The 17,864-nt window shown below is 37.0% G+C and overlaps 1 protein-coding gene across 1 annotated transcript in view; it reads left to right on the plus strand.

The window, feature by feature from the left end:
• The window catches only part of LOC119725298 (cullin-associated NEDD8-dissociated protein 1-like), a 45,081-nt gene that overhangs the window by 22,044 nt on the left and 5,173 nt on the right, over positions 1–17,864 (plus strand). Inside the window, exons 18-33 of the mRNA XM_038196674.1 lie at positions 2,021–2,186; positions 3,224–3,323; positions 3,876–4,076; positions 4,388–4,539; positions 5,880–5,975; positions 6,431–6,498; positions 6,634–6,728; positions 7,276–7,379; positions 8,625–8,692; positions 10,021–10,135; positions 11,047–11,121; positions 11,693–11,881; positions 13,097–13,168; positions 14,953–15,063; positions 16,367–16,427; positions 16,975–17,121. Coding sequence (XP_038052602.1) covers positions 2,021–2,186; positions 3,224–3,323; positions 3,876–4,076; positions 4,388–4,539; positions 5,880–5,975; positions 6,431–6,498; positions 6,634–6,728; positions 7,276–7,379; positions 8,625–8,692; positions 10,021–10,135; positions 11,047–11,121; positions 11,693–11,881; positions 13,097–13,168; positions 14,953–15,063; positions 16,367–16,427; positions 16,975–17,121 — 1,820 coding nt within the window. The remainder of the gene's footprint in view (positions 1–2,020; positions 2,187–3,223; positions 3,324–3,875; positions 4,077–4,387; positions 4,540–5,879; positions 5,976–6,430; positions 6,499–6,633; positions 6,729–7,275; positions 7,380–8,624; positions 8,693–10,020; positions 10,136–11,046; positions 11,122–11,692; positions 11,882–13,096; positions 13,169–14,952; positions 15,064–16,366; positions 16,428–16,974; positions 17,122–17,864) is intronic.

The following is a 17,864-nucleotide window of genomic DNA, read 5'->3' on the forward strand; positions in this document are numbered from 1 at the left end:
AACACATACTTTTCATCAGACTCCATAGAAAGAAAGTCACACTGTACTGAATGAATTCTTGGAGAATCAGTTTTGTTTGCGGTTGAGTGTGAAGGGGATGGCATGGTGGTCTGACATCAGATTCTGATATACACAATCATGAAACAAGTCAAGACCCTGGCAGGCAATAACAAGGTCCAAAGTATGTCGGTGTGTGTGAGTGGGGTCAGCAAAGTATGTCAGTGTGTGTGAGTGGGGTCAGCAAAGTATGTCAGTGTGTGTGAGTGGGGTCAGCAAAGTATGTCAGTGTGTGTGAGTGGGGTCAGCAAAGTATGTCAGTGTGTGTGAGTGGGGTCAGCAAAGTATGTCGGTGTGTGTGAGTGGGGTCAGCAAAGTATGTCGGTGTGTGTGAGTGGGGTCAGCAAAGTATTTCCGTGTGTGTGAGTGGGGTCAGCAAAGTATGTCGGTGTGTGTGAGTGGGGTCAGCAAAGTATGTCCGTGTGTGTGAGTGGGGTCAGATACATGTACATACTGTTGGAGGTCAGCACTAGACAAGGTAGTGAGACATTTGGAAGATTTCGGGCTTGGATGCAAGATCACTTAGCATGCCTTGTTTACTAGGGATGTTATCTGCCTTGACCAGGAGGTTTTCAAATTCTGTCAAGAACTCTGATAATTTGAACCTATTGGCTTGTGAAGGGGGTGGTCTGTAGACAGAAAACAAGTATGGGCTTGGTGTGATCAGTCTCAAAGGCATTCTCAAAGGTGCTGGCTGTGACTGGGCTAGGGATAGCCATGAGGTTCAGATGGGTCTTATAGATCACACCAATGCCGCCATGGATAGTCAGCTCCTCCATGGGGAAAGTTAATAAATGAATAACTGGGAAGGGAACATTCACCAATAACAACATGATCGTCTTGATAGAGCTAGGTTTCACTCAGAAACATTGTATCAAAATCTCTCTCTGTTATATATAGTCCAAACAAGGTGGCAGTTTTATTGCGTATGGAATCAGCATTCCGCTTGCAGACACGTAGGTTGCCGTCATGGAAAGGAAACTAGGGATGCATTTGATATTCCATTTTTATTGCAAGCAGATGCTATGCATGACTTATGATGATTGATCTACTTCAGAGTGTGCAATAATGTGAGTTACATTATATTACGCAAAGAGAATGTGACTGACATTACACGTGACTGACATTACAATATTTCATGGCTGGCTTATCCAATAATGTTCAAAACTTTCCAAAACTCAAGTTATGAGCAGAAAAATTGATAGAAAATATTATTGAATACATAGAAAAAGACAAATTCTTAATTCCTTACTTGTACATGAAAAACACTAGTCGGGAAGTCACCACACTTTGATCTGACGTAGCTTACAAAAGTGTTCATGAGACATTACTATTTTATTTGCAAAAGCTTCAAGTTACATGTATAATGTGTCACTTTAGCAAATCAAACTTTAACAAATGGAAATTGTATTTGTTGGCATCATTTCTCCACTAGTATAGATTGTTTAAAACAGTCAAAGTGGCAAGTTAAAATGGTCTCCTAAAGCCTGGTTGATGCTTGGCGCGAAAGCGAACGCGAATTCGCGCTGCAAATTCGTAAAAGTTGAGCACATTTCAACTCGGGCGAATTTCGCAGCAAACATTTCTTGACATCATATTTGCTTCGCCTTTGCATTCGCGCCGAGTATGAACTGGGCTTAAGACCAGTCAGATGAAGTTATTGCAGGTTTTTTGGCTGATAGACGTAATTTCCCTGTCTCTACCGAAGTTACCTTTTAAAAAACCTGGTATTTTAGCATAAATTAAGCAGTCACTAAATATACATACGGGTCATCAAGATTAGTCATCAATAAAATCTTGATGAAGACTTTTAACATCAGTGAACCTGAACAAAAACACCCAGTCGAGTGATACAATCTTTTCCTTTGAGAACCATGTTCAGTATTTTCCTACCGTTCTACTTTTTCTGTCATGCCGCTTATAACATGACTATATGATTTGATCCTTTGATTCAACACCCTAGGGGCCAGGTCCTGTGTAATCTTGGTGATCATCTTCAAGCAGAGTTAAGCACCTGTCTTCCAATCTTCTTGGATCGTCTGAAGAATGAGATAACACGGCTGACAACCGTCAAGGCCTTGACAATGATTGCTGGCTCCCCACTCAAGATTGACATTACACCAATATTGGTAAGAGTGTTGGACAAATGATGTAGTTCATTGCTGTGTGCACAATTTATTGATGATACTAGAAATTAAGTCAGTGATATATGAACATAGTACCTGTAGTCAGTACTCTGTGGTCTGCCTAGGAGAGCCAGTGAAGAACACATTGCAGACATGCACTGGTTTGTCTGTGCTACAGCCCCCGTAGGTGGCCAGTTTAGGGCTAAACTTGTACAGGATGGTTACAAAAAAGGACACCCACTATTGACAGCAATTTTCACCTACTTAATGAACTTATTTTAAATAGTTTTTTCACATAGTAGTAAAGTATAGGCCATTAACCATGCATGGTAAAAAAACTTAGTAAAAGTTGCAAAAAATAGTGATATTATGCTGATTTGAATACAAGTCACCAAAATCAGTCTTGTCCACAGGTCATTCTATGTAAGTTGGACGTTTTCGTAGTTCATAAAGATTTAAAAACCTTCCCACCAAAATATGTTTTGCCCTGGTAACTTTGATTGAAGCTGTCCAATTATTCATGTCAGTGTTAAGATCATCTACTCAGTGAGCTGTCGGCTTAAGTTCAATGTTGCATAACATTACATAACATAATCAAATGTCATGCCCTTTCAAATATTAAGGTGGGCTTCATTGTTAGTGCGTTTTTTGATGCATTTTGTGTTGAGAGTACATGTATACCTCCGTGGACAAACAGGTTTCGCACATGAAATGTTCAAATTAGCATAGCTCAACGACAAAATGTGCAAATGCGACGATTTTTTTCGTCACATTTGCTTTAATGACAGTACTTTAATAGCTACGAATCGACAGTTAAAAATAATTTTTAAAAATAGGTGAAAATTGCTGTCAAATGTGGGTGTCCTTTTTTTTAACCACCCTGTAGAAAACTTAGTGTCTTTGTGTGTGAGAAATGCACCTTCCATTGAAATGTTCTTCAATAACAACGGAGGGACAATTTTGCAGGGAGTCCAGAATCTATTAAACTAGTTTCTATGTTGTCAAAAATATCTGCTAGTCTTAACTCTTGTGTCTTGCAGGTAAAGGGAGTCCCAATCCTTGCTTCATTCTTGCGTAAAAACCACAGGGCTCTCAAGTTGTCCACTCTCACAGCCTTAGATATCCTGCTCAAAAGTTACGGTAAGTCCTCTCAACTACTTCTTCTTCTTGCATATGACCTGCGTAGTAGCCTAAAGAGACAGGTCCAAGTTGGTGAGGCAGGTCGGAGCATGATCTGTCATTAGGAGAATTTCCTTGTTGCCCCCTGGGAACTTCCTCAGCATGCAATCATTCACATGAGGGATGGTCTGGTCTGGTCTGGTCTGGTCTGGGTGGCTGCAATCGCATGCTGACTTGTCCTGGAACTTCCACTTGAAGAGATGATGTGCATATAGGGTGTGAATCCTGTTTAGGGTGGTCCACTGTCACCTGCCAAGGTTGAAAGCTGGAGGCTCCACTATAGCATCCTGCACAAGGTCCTTGTTGGCAAAATCCCACTATCCTAGAGACTGGGCTAGGCCTTCTTTGGGTCAAATCCAGTGTCATTCGTTGTGCTGGATATCAATTACACATTTCCTTGTTGAGTTTAGTGAAATCAATGTTGAATCAATCATAGTTTATACAAAGCATTGTTGTGTCTTCCAGTATCTTGAATGTTTTCATAACGTGTTCCCAATTCTTGATTCTTACCAGGATCAGCCCTGACAATGCCAATGGTGGATGGAATCTTGACTGAATTGCCTCCTCTCATCAGTGATAGTGACCTCCATATTTCTCAGTTGACCCTTCACCTCTTGACCTCTGTGTGTCAAGTTCACCCATCCAGCTCAGCCAAGACCAGAGATGCCATCTTGCCTGCCATTCTCTCACTGATCAAGTCACCACTTCTACAAGGTCGTATTTTCCCTTCTACTCAGTAGTGTTGACCATTTGAAAATTAGTGGCTAGTGTGAAATGAAGTAGTAGTATATGTTAGTAGCGTCTTAATGATGAATATGTAAAACATCACTGTTATGTTCCGAGTGTGCAACAGTTCTTTGTAATTGGTCATAAAGTTGAGGGACAGGAAACTGGCCAACCTCACTTTGTTCTCATTAGCCAGCTAAACACCCAATGATTACTGAATAGATGAATGACAGACTGGAATAAGTACAGTGTCAGTGCCCTTCACATCTGACTGTTAAGTTTCAATATTGACATTGTAGGTGGCGCTCTTCACGCAATGTTAGAGTTCTTCCAGTCACTGGTAGCTACTAACACTCCTGGCTTGGGATTCCAAGATCTGTTACAGATGTTATCACTTCCCATCTACAGTCCCTCCGATACTCAGTCTCCATCCTATGCAGTGCACAAGCAGGTACGGCTACAGTCTCACAAAACCAAAAGGTTTTTAAATAATGAGGAATTGTCACTTTTTAAGGGACCTTATCACTGAAAGCATTTATTCAGGTCTACATTTGCACAAAAAGTATAATGGAAAACTTTTTTGCATGACGTTTGGGAGATATGTGGATACTGAAAAGATCAAGTATGTCTGTGAGAAAGGTTATAATGTACGAAAGGGATATTTCAAGAATGTTCAAATAAAAATCCCAACAAAATTTACTAGCGCAGTAATAATGATAAAGGTGTACTGTTTACAAAGGCTGTGCACACATATATTTTACAACACCTACCTCATTTCAAAATTGAGTTTGTTTCTTGAAATCCTGTCAAAGACATTACTTATTCTGAGTACATGTGTTCTGTCACATGTAGTTTTCTAACAAGTTTCTATTAATTAATTAATCCTCAGCTGCAACACCTGTCAAAAATACATATATGGATGTGTGTACTGGAATGGCTAAAACTTTCTGTTTCTTTATGAAATATTTAGAGGTTGTTCCGTTCTGACTATTGTGTCCAAAATTGTACACACAACATGTACTGCCCAATAAGTTATCACAACAGTCTTTGACAAACCCTTTTTATTATTTTTCATTTAATTTAATTTAAGTATTATCCTTTTGTTGAATAAGTTTTTAGTTGAAAATTTTAAGAAGAAAATGAAAAATGTTCATATGGGTTTGGGAAATTCCAAGCAAAAGTGGCATGACTGAAAGGTGGAAAATGGATGAAATCTTCAGAACTACAAGCATTGCAACCTGAAATGTGGTATCAAAGGGGACAACAAGATCTTTCATTTGAGTGGTGTGCCAGTGAGATGGAATGTAGTTAAGTGGGGGGTTTGGGTCCACAAATTATTGTTTTAAGGTAGTCATTTTGATGACAGCACTACAAGATGGAAGGAATAAGACTGGCCAAAGATTTAAATCAAGGGATTTCATGTTCCCAATTGACCCCAAAGATGCATTGTACTATCCATACAGAGCAAGACCATTCATTGTGGCATTAGGGTAGGGAAGATGTATTTGTTGTTGCTATGTGCTGTTAGGGGCCCAATCCAGAGTGGTCCATTTATAATATAGACTTGATATAATGCCCATGTTGCATTAAGAGAGACCATGTAGAGATTGTAGTGTGTTATCAATATCAAACTGAATGTTTACCTTGACAATCTCAGTCATTGACATCGTATCATCTGCTCATCTGACTAGAAGACTGTATTGCATCTGACTGTGCAATTGTTCAGATGACTCTAGCTAAGTTTTTGCTGATAAAGTATCTCTATATACTACCGCACTTTGTTACTTGCAGGCATTTCACTCTATTGCTAAGTGTGTAGCAGCATTGACCATCTCCTGTGCATCTGAGGGCGCTATTGTTGTCAATCAGTTTGTCAATGATGTCAAGGTATGGCATGGCTGTATCAGGTTGTAATACATGTTCAGATTCATCAGATGTGATTGAATTTCAAAAATATAGGGTTGCACTTTTGTTCTGTTTTTAATGTTGTTTTGTTTTGTCGTTGTCAGATATGGGTGCCAAGATAAAATGTTGAGGGTAGAACTGATAAGAATAACTTGTGGGACAATTTTGTATACCAATTTTTGAAAGCTTGTGCAGCTTGGACATTTGTGTCCAAATAATAATTGGTAAAAAATATATAAAAAAATTTAAAAAAATTTTGGTCATAAAATCTTGAAGAGGCTTGACTTGAACAGTTCTATTTTCTAGAAGTTAGTCTCTCGAAACTAAAGTTAAAGTCATATTAATTTTTTAACAATTGCCTTTAATTTCAGTATTGTCCACATAATTCATGACACTTTTGTATTGCCTATTTTTTTTTCTTTTACTTTTTGCCTTAGAATCCAAAGTCATCAGACTCTGTGCAGCTTTTTGCTTTGTACTCATTGGGAGAAATCGGTCGACATGTGTAAGTTTGTGAATTTCTAGTTTACAATAATTCCAAATGCATACATGTGTCCGAACAAATTTTGTAAAAGTTTATAAACATGAATCAATTTTTGGTACTGATTGATTTGATATGAATTGACTTTGTCCAATACAGTGATTTGAGTGGACATCCTGAATTGCAACAGGTTATTGTGGATTCCTTCTCGGCACCTAGTGAAGAGGTCAAGACAGCAGCTTCATTTGCACTGGGTCAGGCTTACAGCATTGTCTTGTAATAGCCACAGACTTAAGTCTAATATTATAGGAATAATGTGTGTGTCAAGGAAGTGTCTGTCTAGTACCGGTTTCTCTACTCATCAGGGATGACTGGCCTGTCAAAAAAGGGTATCATGGGTAGACAAGACAAAACAAAGCAGCTTGTTTCACACAGCCATAAAAGACGTACAAATGTGCACGTGCAAGTAGCCAAGGTTCTAGTACCATCCATGCACCATTTGTGTTGCACTGTTCTGCTGGAGGTGTCTTCTATTATCTGAATGTACAGGTTGAGGTCTCATGCTTACCAACATGTGCATGTGTTGTCTTGGAACATTTGTCCAGTATTTTGTTTTGGCTGCAATAATATTTCTCTCTGATACTGTATAGATACTTCATTTAAACATCATACTTCTGCAAATAAATATGCATTGGCCCAAATTTTATTCACAAGAGACTTTTCACCTGAGACTATTGATATGTTGCTTGATTTATTCAAGAGAATGAATGGCTTTTGTCTCTCTTTTGGTGTTTGTATCAGGGAATGTTAGTGTTGGCAATTTGCCTGAGTATTTGCCTTTTGTTCTGGATGAGATAGAGAATCAACCCAAGAGACAGTATCTTCTGCTGCACTCATTGAAAGAGGTAAGATCAACCTGCCAAGACTCACTATTCAGAGATTGAAACGGGACAGCTTAACCACAAACCACCTCAATCCTCCCAAAACAACCTGTGCTTTTTGAGGATTGAGGCTGTATGCTTCTGAATTCTGGTTCATTTGAAGGTGCAGTTTAAAAAAATAGTGAGTGCTACTAAATTAAATGTGAAATCCACTTTGTATATTGTTGCTCACCATGAACAATAAGACTTGCTATTTAAGCCTATGTACTAGCACATCTTCCAATACCAAACTTGTATTATTATCCCATTTAAGTTGTTAATCAGAATGAAGTCCAATGCCTGGAATAATTAGAAACACCACAGAAAATATGACTGTTCATTCAAAACAACTTGAGTCCAGTCAATGGACAATTAGTACATAAAGTTGTACAACAACAACATAATAACAAGGTGCTTGTCTCTCTATGGGCACAACATAATAACAAGGTGCTTGTCTCTCTATGGGCACAACATAATAACAAGGTGCTTGTCTCTCTATGGGCACAACATAATAACAAGGTGCTTGTCTTTGAAGTAGGCATTGCTACACTTGAAATCAACTTAACATATCTGCTGGTCAAAGTGATTGCTGTTGGACTGGTGATCTAGCATAGCACCATCTCAACCTTGTCCAATAATGGGAGTTCTTGCAGTATGTTTCCTACCCGCTTACCTTTGAGGTCCAACATATCATTAACTCTCTCATGAGTATAATGAGAATGATAGTTGGGAAAAAGTAAAGAGTTCTCTGTTGTACAATTTGACAGTCCTGTGCTTGTTTGATTACCAGCAAAAAGAGGTCTTTCATTCAGCCATAACTGCCCAGAATTCAACTAAATGTGTAGTCTTAATATTTAGTGAAAGTGAACCCTTTGTGATTTGATTTGATAATTTGCAATAAAAGCCGCAGCATATCTGTGTGATTCCTGAGTGGTATTTGCCAGCGTTGCAGATGTTTCTAGCAAAGAGAGTAATAAAAATGGGAGAGGTTGAGATCGTACTGTTTGTTCAGGGACTATGATGAGGACTATGCAGTCATGGAGATCGTGTAACTAGTCCACTCCATGGATGACTTAAGAGTGTTGAAAATTCATTGCCTTCTAAGCTTAGTTGCACAAGGAAAGTTGCAGAAAAAATCCAATTAAACTTTTAAACGCCATGTGTTTGTTGTGACTCATAATTTGGTAGATACTAGCTTGTTATAAATGTCTATTCTACTGTCATGATTAGATCATTGCATGTCAGAGTAGCAGCCCTACAGCAGTGGATCACCTCAAACCATTTGTGGCCAGCATTTGGTAAGTTAGGAAATAAGAATTTATAAGTAAGCATATATTATACATTATTATATTTGTGCAACATTGTTGTAAGGAGAATGATCGGTTTTAGTTCTATATAATGAAGTGAAACATATGTGGAAGTGAGAAGCTCTGTGTGTTAATACAGAGGTTGCTTGTATTCACCCTGTATCAAACATCAATATGTCAACTTCCTAGAAATTATAAACTGGTATATACAGGGTGTATCAAAAGAAAGGAAATACAAAATCAATCGAATAATACGTAAAGGTTAAGAAATTGTGGACTGTCAAAGTGGTTCCATCTTAAATAAGAGAAAAAATATGTGCTTGAGAGGTATTAAACACTCTGTTTAAGACCAGTTGGAGTCTGGATGCTTGATCGGCTTGGGTAATTCATAAATACCTTTTTGGTAAAAAACAAATCAAAACTTTTCGGTCCAAAAGTCAAAACAAGTCAAAAATTTTAAATTTTCAATGATTTTGATACATGAAAACGCCCCTCCAGCTATACAATGGTATGGCCCTGTGATAAACAACTGTGTCGTGTTCCATGATTAAATCAATCATTTCAAAGATTTCTTGTGTACTCATTAAAATGATAACTACCTAATGCAAAAGTGTCTCAAAACTAATTAGCTTGGGCATTTGCCCAATTTGCCCATTACAAACTTTGTTTTCCAGATTTTTGATATGTCATTGATAGTTTGTGATGAAAAACAAAATCTTTGCAATGATGAATAATTTGTGGACAACATAAGGCACTGTTTTAAGCAACAACATCTCCAACATAGGCCTACCCCATTTTATTGCACTGTCCACAGCTTCGACAATGCATTCTTCTGACAGCTTTACTCACCACATATTTCAGTAAACTAGGAAAAAGAGTTGTTTTTTTTTAGCCTTTATTTAACAATTAAGCGCACTCAGTCATCTGTGAAAAGGTATAATTATGGTATCAATTGAAAGCGCATGAACCAACCTTTAAGATGAAACCACTTTGACATTTTATAATTTTCTAACTTTTACATATGAGCCGATTGATTTCAGATTACCTTTCTGTTTTGATACACCCTCTGCATTAAAGTAATTGCACAACTACCAAGTAATCTCTGAAAGTTTCTTCTGTAGGTATTTTGAAATTTGAGATTGTTACATAAAACCAAAAATTATAAGATGTAATTGTGTTCACGTAGGTTTTACTTGTACATTTTTTTTTAAATCGTAACGTTACATGAAGAGAGATTTTTATAGCCCAAACCACTAATCCATGTTGGAGGATTTTTTTTTTCTTAAGTGACATGATTAAGAGTTATTTTTAATTCCCAGGACAATGCTGTTTAACCATTGTGAGTGTTCTGAAGAGGGAACTAGGAATGTAGTAGCAGAATGCCTTGGCAAACTGACTCTCATTGATCCACAGACATTACTCCCAAAACTCAAGGTATGTAGCACTCAACACTTCATTCAAGTCCGCCAAAACAGCTCTTGTTGCCAATAAGATTTTTTTCTTTTTCTTCTTCTTGTTTTTCCTTGTCCTTTACCAAATCTTCTCCATAGGATTTGAAATTTTTAATAAATCTGCCCGACTTCAGACTTGATAGACACCTAGAGCACCACCTAAAGATGGTCCGCCGAGATTGTGTCACGGTGACGTCATCATGTGTCACATGACGTCACATTAAATGAGCATTTTCGAAGCCCTATTCTGAAGTACATTGTACAAGTCCGATTGGGTTGGAACTTGGTATGGACAGCGATGTGTTATAGATAAGTGACGTCATAACAGGTCATGTAACGTCTCATTAAAAGAATTGTCCACACAACCAGAAAGAATGTCAATGCCTTCGGAAGTTCAGATGCTTATAATTAGCCATTGTGATAAACATGTATGTATTTGGACGTTGCAACTACATTTTGTAACTGAAATTATGAGTTTAAATCTACTGTCAATTTAAGGGAACTATTTTGTAAATAAATAAGACGAACAAAAAAGTGCCTGCATTGTCTTCTGGTGACACAGAGCTTTGTTTTTCAGTGCTCCAACCACACTCTGTCAGGCAGACTTTTATTTTGCCGATATCATTTTCTTATACTGAATTTTTGATTTTCCGATATGATTAAAAAGTTATATCAACAAAATCGATATCACGATGATATCGAGTAATCGAGTAATATTGATGTATTGATGGACGCTAGTCTAAGAATGGTTGTTTATGAAGTGGTGTATTAATTCTTCAAGTATGGAATTAAGTTTCTCAATAAGGCAATGTACTGTGATGTTCAAGCTGATATGTCGGCTTGCAATGTGTAATGAAAGGAAAATGATTTGAAAATTGATTTTGATATTTGCAGGAGTGTCTGTCCTCTGAGTCAGCATTCACAAGAAGCACCGTAGTGACTGCAGTCAAATTCACTATATCTGACCAGGTAGGCAACACAAAACAAGCAGCATTGGTCCACTGTTTGATTGAACAACCTGCCAACAGTATCCTAGCGTTTGCAATTAGTTTTGTTAAGAACTGCTGTTAAAAATACCTAAATTGGACTTGTCTGTATTTACTTAATATAAGGACATTGCTTGTGCTGTTGCAGATTTAGTTGGCAAATGTATTTGCTATTGTGGCCCATGTGTCACTGCTATTTGAGATTCAGATGGTAGTTTATGTTTGGTTGCTACTTTAGAGTCACTTAGTCTGTTGGGCTGAGTGAATTTGACTAATTCAAGAGGAATTGGGGTTGAAGCAATCATAATTGCAGTTTTGACAGTGCACGTTCAGAACATTACAATCAAAGGTAATAGATTGTCAGTCAATTATATCAACAACCACTGCTGGTAGCAAGACATAGTTTAATGATGGTTTCATTTAAAAAATAATTGATAAATATGATTCTGTTATTAACTGTTTTCTCTATTGTTTTTTTCAGTGTATTTCAGTTCTGTGTATTTCAAAGTTTGGAAAAGTCTTTACCAGTTATTTTTCCTTTTTTGTCAACACAGAGTCAGCCTATTGACCCTCTTCTCAAAGGTTGTATCCAGGATTTCTTGAGGACGATGGAAGATCCTGACCTGAATGTCCGTCGAGTGTCCCTGGTCACATTCAATTCTGCAGCACATAATAAACCCTCGTTAATCCGAGATCTGCTGGATCAGATATTGCCTAATCTCTACAATGAAACTAAAGTCAGAGTAAGTCAAAAATCAGATTTTAACAAATAACGAAATAATCATACATGTATGTCAGCTTATATGTCTTGCTGTGATAGACTCTATAAGCTTTAGTCCAAACTTGTTCTAAACAGGGTTTTGTGTAGTGCTGGCAATTCTCCAGGGAAATGAAAGCCTGTTACAACTGATAATGTAGTAACCAACTGATAATGTATCACCAACCGATAATGTCACACAAATTGACCGATACTGTATCACTAACCGATAATGTAACAGAAATTGACCGATAGTGTACTAAATGTTACTACACTATCGGTCAATATTTGTTACATTATCGGTTAAGACCGATTATGTAACAACAATCGACTGTCAATAGGCTGTTACATTATCGGTTAGTGATACAGTATCGGTCAATTTGTGTGACATTATCGGTTGGTGATACATTATCCGTTGGTTACAACTTACTACATTATCAGTTGTAACAAAGCCCAAGTGCAAAACACTGCAAAATAATGGGTTGATTTGTGAAAGCACTTACAAACTTGAACTATTTTGGGCAATTACAAAACAGTAATAAGGGCTTGGCTAATGTTTCTTAACCAATAATTATAAAATTAAGGAAAAGTGTTGCTACCCGACGCCACTTTTTTCTTCATATATCATCTCAATGAACGTCAGTCATTGTAAAAATGATAAGACATGAATCTGGGACTGAGAAACATTTCCAGTTTTGTTAGGAAATACTTAGGAAATATTTTTTTTGACTCTCCATACACTTTGCACACAACCGCTGAAGTGGCGTCAGGTTGCAACATTTTTTCCTAACATTAATTTGTTTAACATATCAATAACTTTTCTTTCTAAAACTTATCTTTAATTGTTTAGATTTACTCTCTTTTGAGTGACTGTCTTTGTCTAATGAGAAATGTTTACCAGGTGTTAGTTATCTATTTAGAATGTAACTTATTTATTCTTCCTCATAGGTCAGTGCTAATAAGAGGATAATTGTGGGATAGAGCAGTTATAACCGATTTGAAACAAGCGGCCTCCTTGTTAGACATCCATGTGGAGTATTCAGGAGGGAATTCACCAAGTACCATGTACCTTAACTGATCCAACACACTCTTCCAATTCATAAATACCTTCTTGGTAAGATCAAAAATCAAAGAATTGTAAGCTTTGCTTCTCATACTATTAGTCTCTGGTTAATAGACTGTTATCAATTTGATATTGCAGAAGGAACTAATTCGGGAGGTGGAAATGGGACCTTTCAAACATACAGTTGATGACGGCTTGGACATCAGAAAGGTTGGTTTCTTATATTGTATATCAGTGCTACCATCATAAGTCAAAGCTTAGCCGTGATCAAGACTAAAGCAATCTGACACTTTTTTTAATTGATGCATTGACAATAAGCATATGGCACAGGTGGTGTAAATCCCCACTGCAGATGATGAATGTAGCCAGTCAAATGCTTGTCATTTACATTGCCATTTTCTAAGCATGTGTACATGGACATGTGTGCTTGATTTCACTGCTGTGTGTGGTACATGTTTGTGTGCTAAATATACTTACATTCCAATTCGTTTATTGTTTTTACTGAGTGAGCAAGCTCATTTAATACTTAATTCACCTCATTTGTCAGGGGAAAAACATGTAACATAAATAACGTGATAATAGTGTGATAGCTAGAGCAGTTACAAATGTGTGGTTTCAAACCAGTTAGCGGCCTGGCCACCGATAACAGCCTGAGCCATTTTTACACTGTTGATACTCTTTTACTCTGTGTCGGGGACCTTTTCTATGGTGTGTGCTGTGCACATAGCTGCCAACTGTTACTAATTTTTCGTAATTATTACGAATTGTTTGTTAAATTACGAAAATACGATTTGCCACTAAAACATTACGAATTTCCCATTTTCTACCTAACGAGAAAAAAAATACTTGTAAAGTATCGTTTTTGACCGAAAACTTCTGGTGAAATGTCGCGTTAATGGATGGACTGGTGACAAGTCTAATAAGAATGCAGTCAAGCACCTGATAGACATCAATGCAGTGTGCGCAGTGGAGTACTTGAGGACCAGACTAAAAGTATTTTTCAATGGTGTGTCATTTGTGTGCATCTCGTGGATGTCTGGTTGTGTACTGTATGTGAGTACTTTTCAGTGATGATCGTGAGCACATTTGGTCGCTTATTGCCGGGATGAGACCCATCAGTGCAAGATTTTAATCATGGAATTTAATAAGAGTATGGTTGGAATAATTGATAATAGAGTTTGAGTTTGTCACAACGTCCAGAAAAGATAAATCAGCATGCGTTTGCAAGGTATGTTGGCGGGATATTTCTATTGCATACGGTGGCCCTAAATCATTCATAAAAACATTGATACGAACTCGAAACTCCACATCGATAGCATGCATCTCAAAAAAAATATGTGCACGTTATTATTGTTATTATTTATTTGGCTTCAACAAACGAATACAGACATTAAAACAAAATTAATTTTAAAAAAAAAAAATCTTTTTTTTTTTTTTTTTTTAATTATCTTTTGGCCTACAGTACATAATTATTCACAACAAGAAGGGTATGCACATGTATGTGTATATGTAAACCATGTACCTGTACTCAATGTTGGTAAAACTTTTGATAAAACGAGCAGATGAAAATGACCGCGCGGGTTGATTACTAATTGGGATTTTGAAAAGTTGGCAGCTATGTGTGCATGCGGACACCTCTCCTTAAAAGCAACATTCATGTAGACCAAAGTTACATGAAACGTGACTGTGACCACCAGAATTGTGAGCAATTCTTTGGTGTGGGGTCATAATTCAAGTTGCAAGTTTGTGAGAGCAAGTCTCTATTTGAGTCCTAGGTCAGTCTTTATTCATATTCAAGTCTTTGAGAGCAAGTCTCAAATCACTGTACAAAAGTTACTTGACTTTTGTGCAGAGCGAATGTTTACTCTTTCAATGTTTCTAAGCTAGCATGTTTTATTGCACAAAACAAACGTGTTAGGTGCAACTTCTCCGAACTAAGCAATGCTTTTTAGATGAAGTGTGAGATATTAATGTGGTGAGGTTTGCTTCCGCAGGCTGCCTTTGAGTGCATGTATACTCTATTGGATTCCTGTCTGGATAGACTGGACATCTTTGAGTTCCTCAATCACCTAGAAGATGGTCTGAAGGATCATTATGATGTCAAGGTTAGTAGATAATTCATCACTCTTCAGAGACGAAACTTTTCCGATTTTAATTGGAAACATACTTTTTACTTTTCCAACGAAATTTTCCTTTTTTTTAATGATTTGTCGTACAGATTTTGATTTTTTAACAATTTTCCACTGTATATTGTTTTATTTAAATAATAATTTTGAAGTAAAGTCGATGAAAACGGCATGTAAAAATTATCACTTTTCCGGCTGGATAAAAAGTTAAACATTGACCTGTGCACATGATTTTCTGCGTCACACAGTAAGGCAAAAAAATAAGTCTCCGGTTTCTGGTATACGCCCGTGTCCCCGTGGCCATGCGCGTCGGCAAAATGAAAACAGTTTTTTTTTTCAATGTAAGATACTGTCTCAAAACTGCCAAACTCACTGGTTTGACTGGAGTCCTGCTGCTGCACAATTTTAATGTGTTTTTAGATGGGGTTACGATTGAGTATAAGCTTTATGTGGCCTCTCTGGACTCCCATATATTTTGCACAAAATTTAGTCTGGCACCATTTGCAGTCATCAGCCAACATTTGAAGAAAAAAAAAGTAAAAAAAAAAAAAAGCGGCGTCGCCGCACCACTTTTGGGGCAAACTCCATACCAGAAACTGGAGACTTTTTTGGGGCCTAATATAGGGGGGTTCGTGCGTGCACAGCACACGATGATATGCAATGGTGCACTGTACATAAACCGCACCGGCTGGCCGCGGCTTATAGCACATGGCTGGCCAGGTACGGCTACATGAACAATCCCATTGTTAAATCCAACATTTTGTGCGACTTTCGGAAGATTCAGATTTAGTTGTACAAAATGGAATGTTGGAAGAAAGAGGCGATAATTATGCCTGATTTTTCCCACATACGTTAGTAGAATCATGGTAGAGTCATGGACATGATTGAAGCACATAAATGGTGCCTTTGTCTTTCAGACTTTTTTTTCGACTTTCTCAATAAGTTTTTACTGTAAAATTAAAAAAAAAAGCTAATAAGATAAGGTTTGCACATTGGAAGTATTCATAAGACAGAAGACAACAAAACAAAATCTTTGTAGTTGATTATAGACATAATTTGTAATGTTTTACTGACTATTGGGTAGTTTTATGGCAGTTAAAGGTAAAAACAATATTCCAACAAAGCATTCAAATATATCAGATTAGCACACATTTCTCTCTTTTGGACTTTTAGAGAAAAAAAAATCTTCAACTAAAAGTCCAATAATAAATTATTAGTTAAACTGTTCAGGTCAGGAATTGCTTCTTTGGGATGAACATTTTTGTGACTTCATATATTATAGATGCTGACGTACTTGATGTTAGTGAGATTGTCAACATTATGTCCTCCAGCAATACTGCAACGTAAGTACCAACATGTACCATTTACTACTTTCTGTCTTCAATTTATTGCAAAATAACTAATAAACTTGTTGGAGAATGTATTAATTATGGATTTAGGCAAAATATGTTATGTATCAGAAAATGTTATGGTTCATTTTTTGTTTGTTTGTTTGTTGGGGTGTTTGTTTGTTTGTTTGTTTTAGATCTTTTTTTTACTTCAAGAACTCGAATTTTACAGCATATTTTGTGACAGATTGTGTTAAAGATGTTTTCAAGGTCCTGGATTTATGAATAGATTTTGATGGATTTGTTTCTTTTCATCAACTCAGTTTCAATATTTTTTGTGTGAAAATCAATATGTTCTTTTTGTTTTGATATATCCTCAACCCTCCATTATCTGCGCAGGTAACGCTTGCATACGCGCGCGTGTTGTCACACACAAATTGAAGGTGAGCGCGTAGAAAAAAGACCGCGTGGCTTTAGGGGGCCTGACGATATATTTATTTAGTTATGATATTTTGCTGCCGTACAAGCTATTTTTATTGCATGAATTTGTATTGGCACATAGGTCTTGACAGACTGATTGAACCATTAAGGAATACATGTACAACCAAGGTCAAGGCAAACTCAGTCAAGCAGGAGTTTGAGAAACAAGATGAATTGAAGCGATCAGCAATGAGAGCTGTAGCATCACTGCTCAGTATCCCAGATAGTGGTAAGTTCACCTTACTATTAACGCTTCTACGTTTATTGTTTGTTGATGTATTTACATGTATCCATTTCTCCCAGTTTCTATTTCACCAATTCAATGATTTTGGATGTTTGGAACCATTTGAAGTTCATCTGCATCTTAACACATTTACGTGCAGTTGGTTTAAATGGAGTGTGCATAGTGTAGTGAGGAAATAAGAGTGTAAATATGATAAATACCATTGGGTCCACAAATGATAGTTCTGTATAGCAGCCATGTACGTAGTAGCAATTTTTGGCTTAAGAAATACGACTTTCCAACATGGTGTCCATATTGGCCTACACGTACTTTACCTTCTATTCCGTGGCAACATAATTACAGAATATTCCTCATCAAAGCCCATCATGATTTTGACTTTAATTAACTTTCATTAACTGCCTGAACATGAAGGAAATTTTTTTTTCAGAGCTACCACAAGTTCAAAAAAGAGATTGGGGCATTCACAAATAAAAATAAAGAATGAAAACAAATTAAAACTTCATGGCACACACCAGAAAACAATTTTCCACCAACAATTTATTACCCAAAACGATTTCCCACATTATTATTAAAAAAAGTCTCAAAGTTATGTTGATATCCCCTCTTTGTAATTTGATCGAACCGAATCCAAATAAACATGAACTCCCAAAATTGTCTTACCTTCATATTATCCCCTACCACACAAAAAAAAGAATATTGAATTCATAATCCAAACATGACCTTCAAAA

The sequence above is a fragment of the Patiria miniata genome, unplaced genomic scaffold, assembly GCF_015706575.1.
Source record: "Patiria miniata isolate m_02_andy unplaced genomic scaffold, ASM1570657v1 HiC_scaffold_19, whole genome shotgun sequence".
Taxonomy (NCBI): Eukaryota; Metazoa; Echinodermata; class Asteroidea; order Valvatida; family Asterinidae; genus Patiria; species Patiria miniata.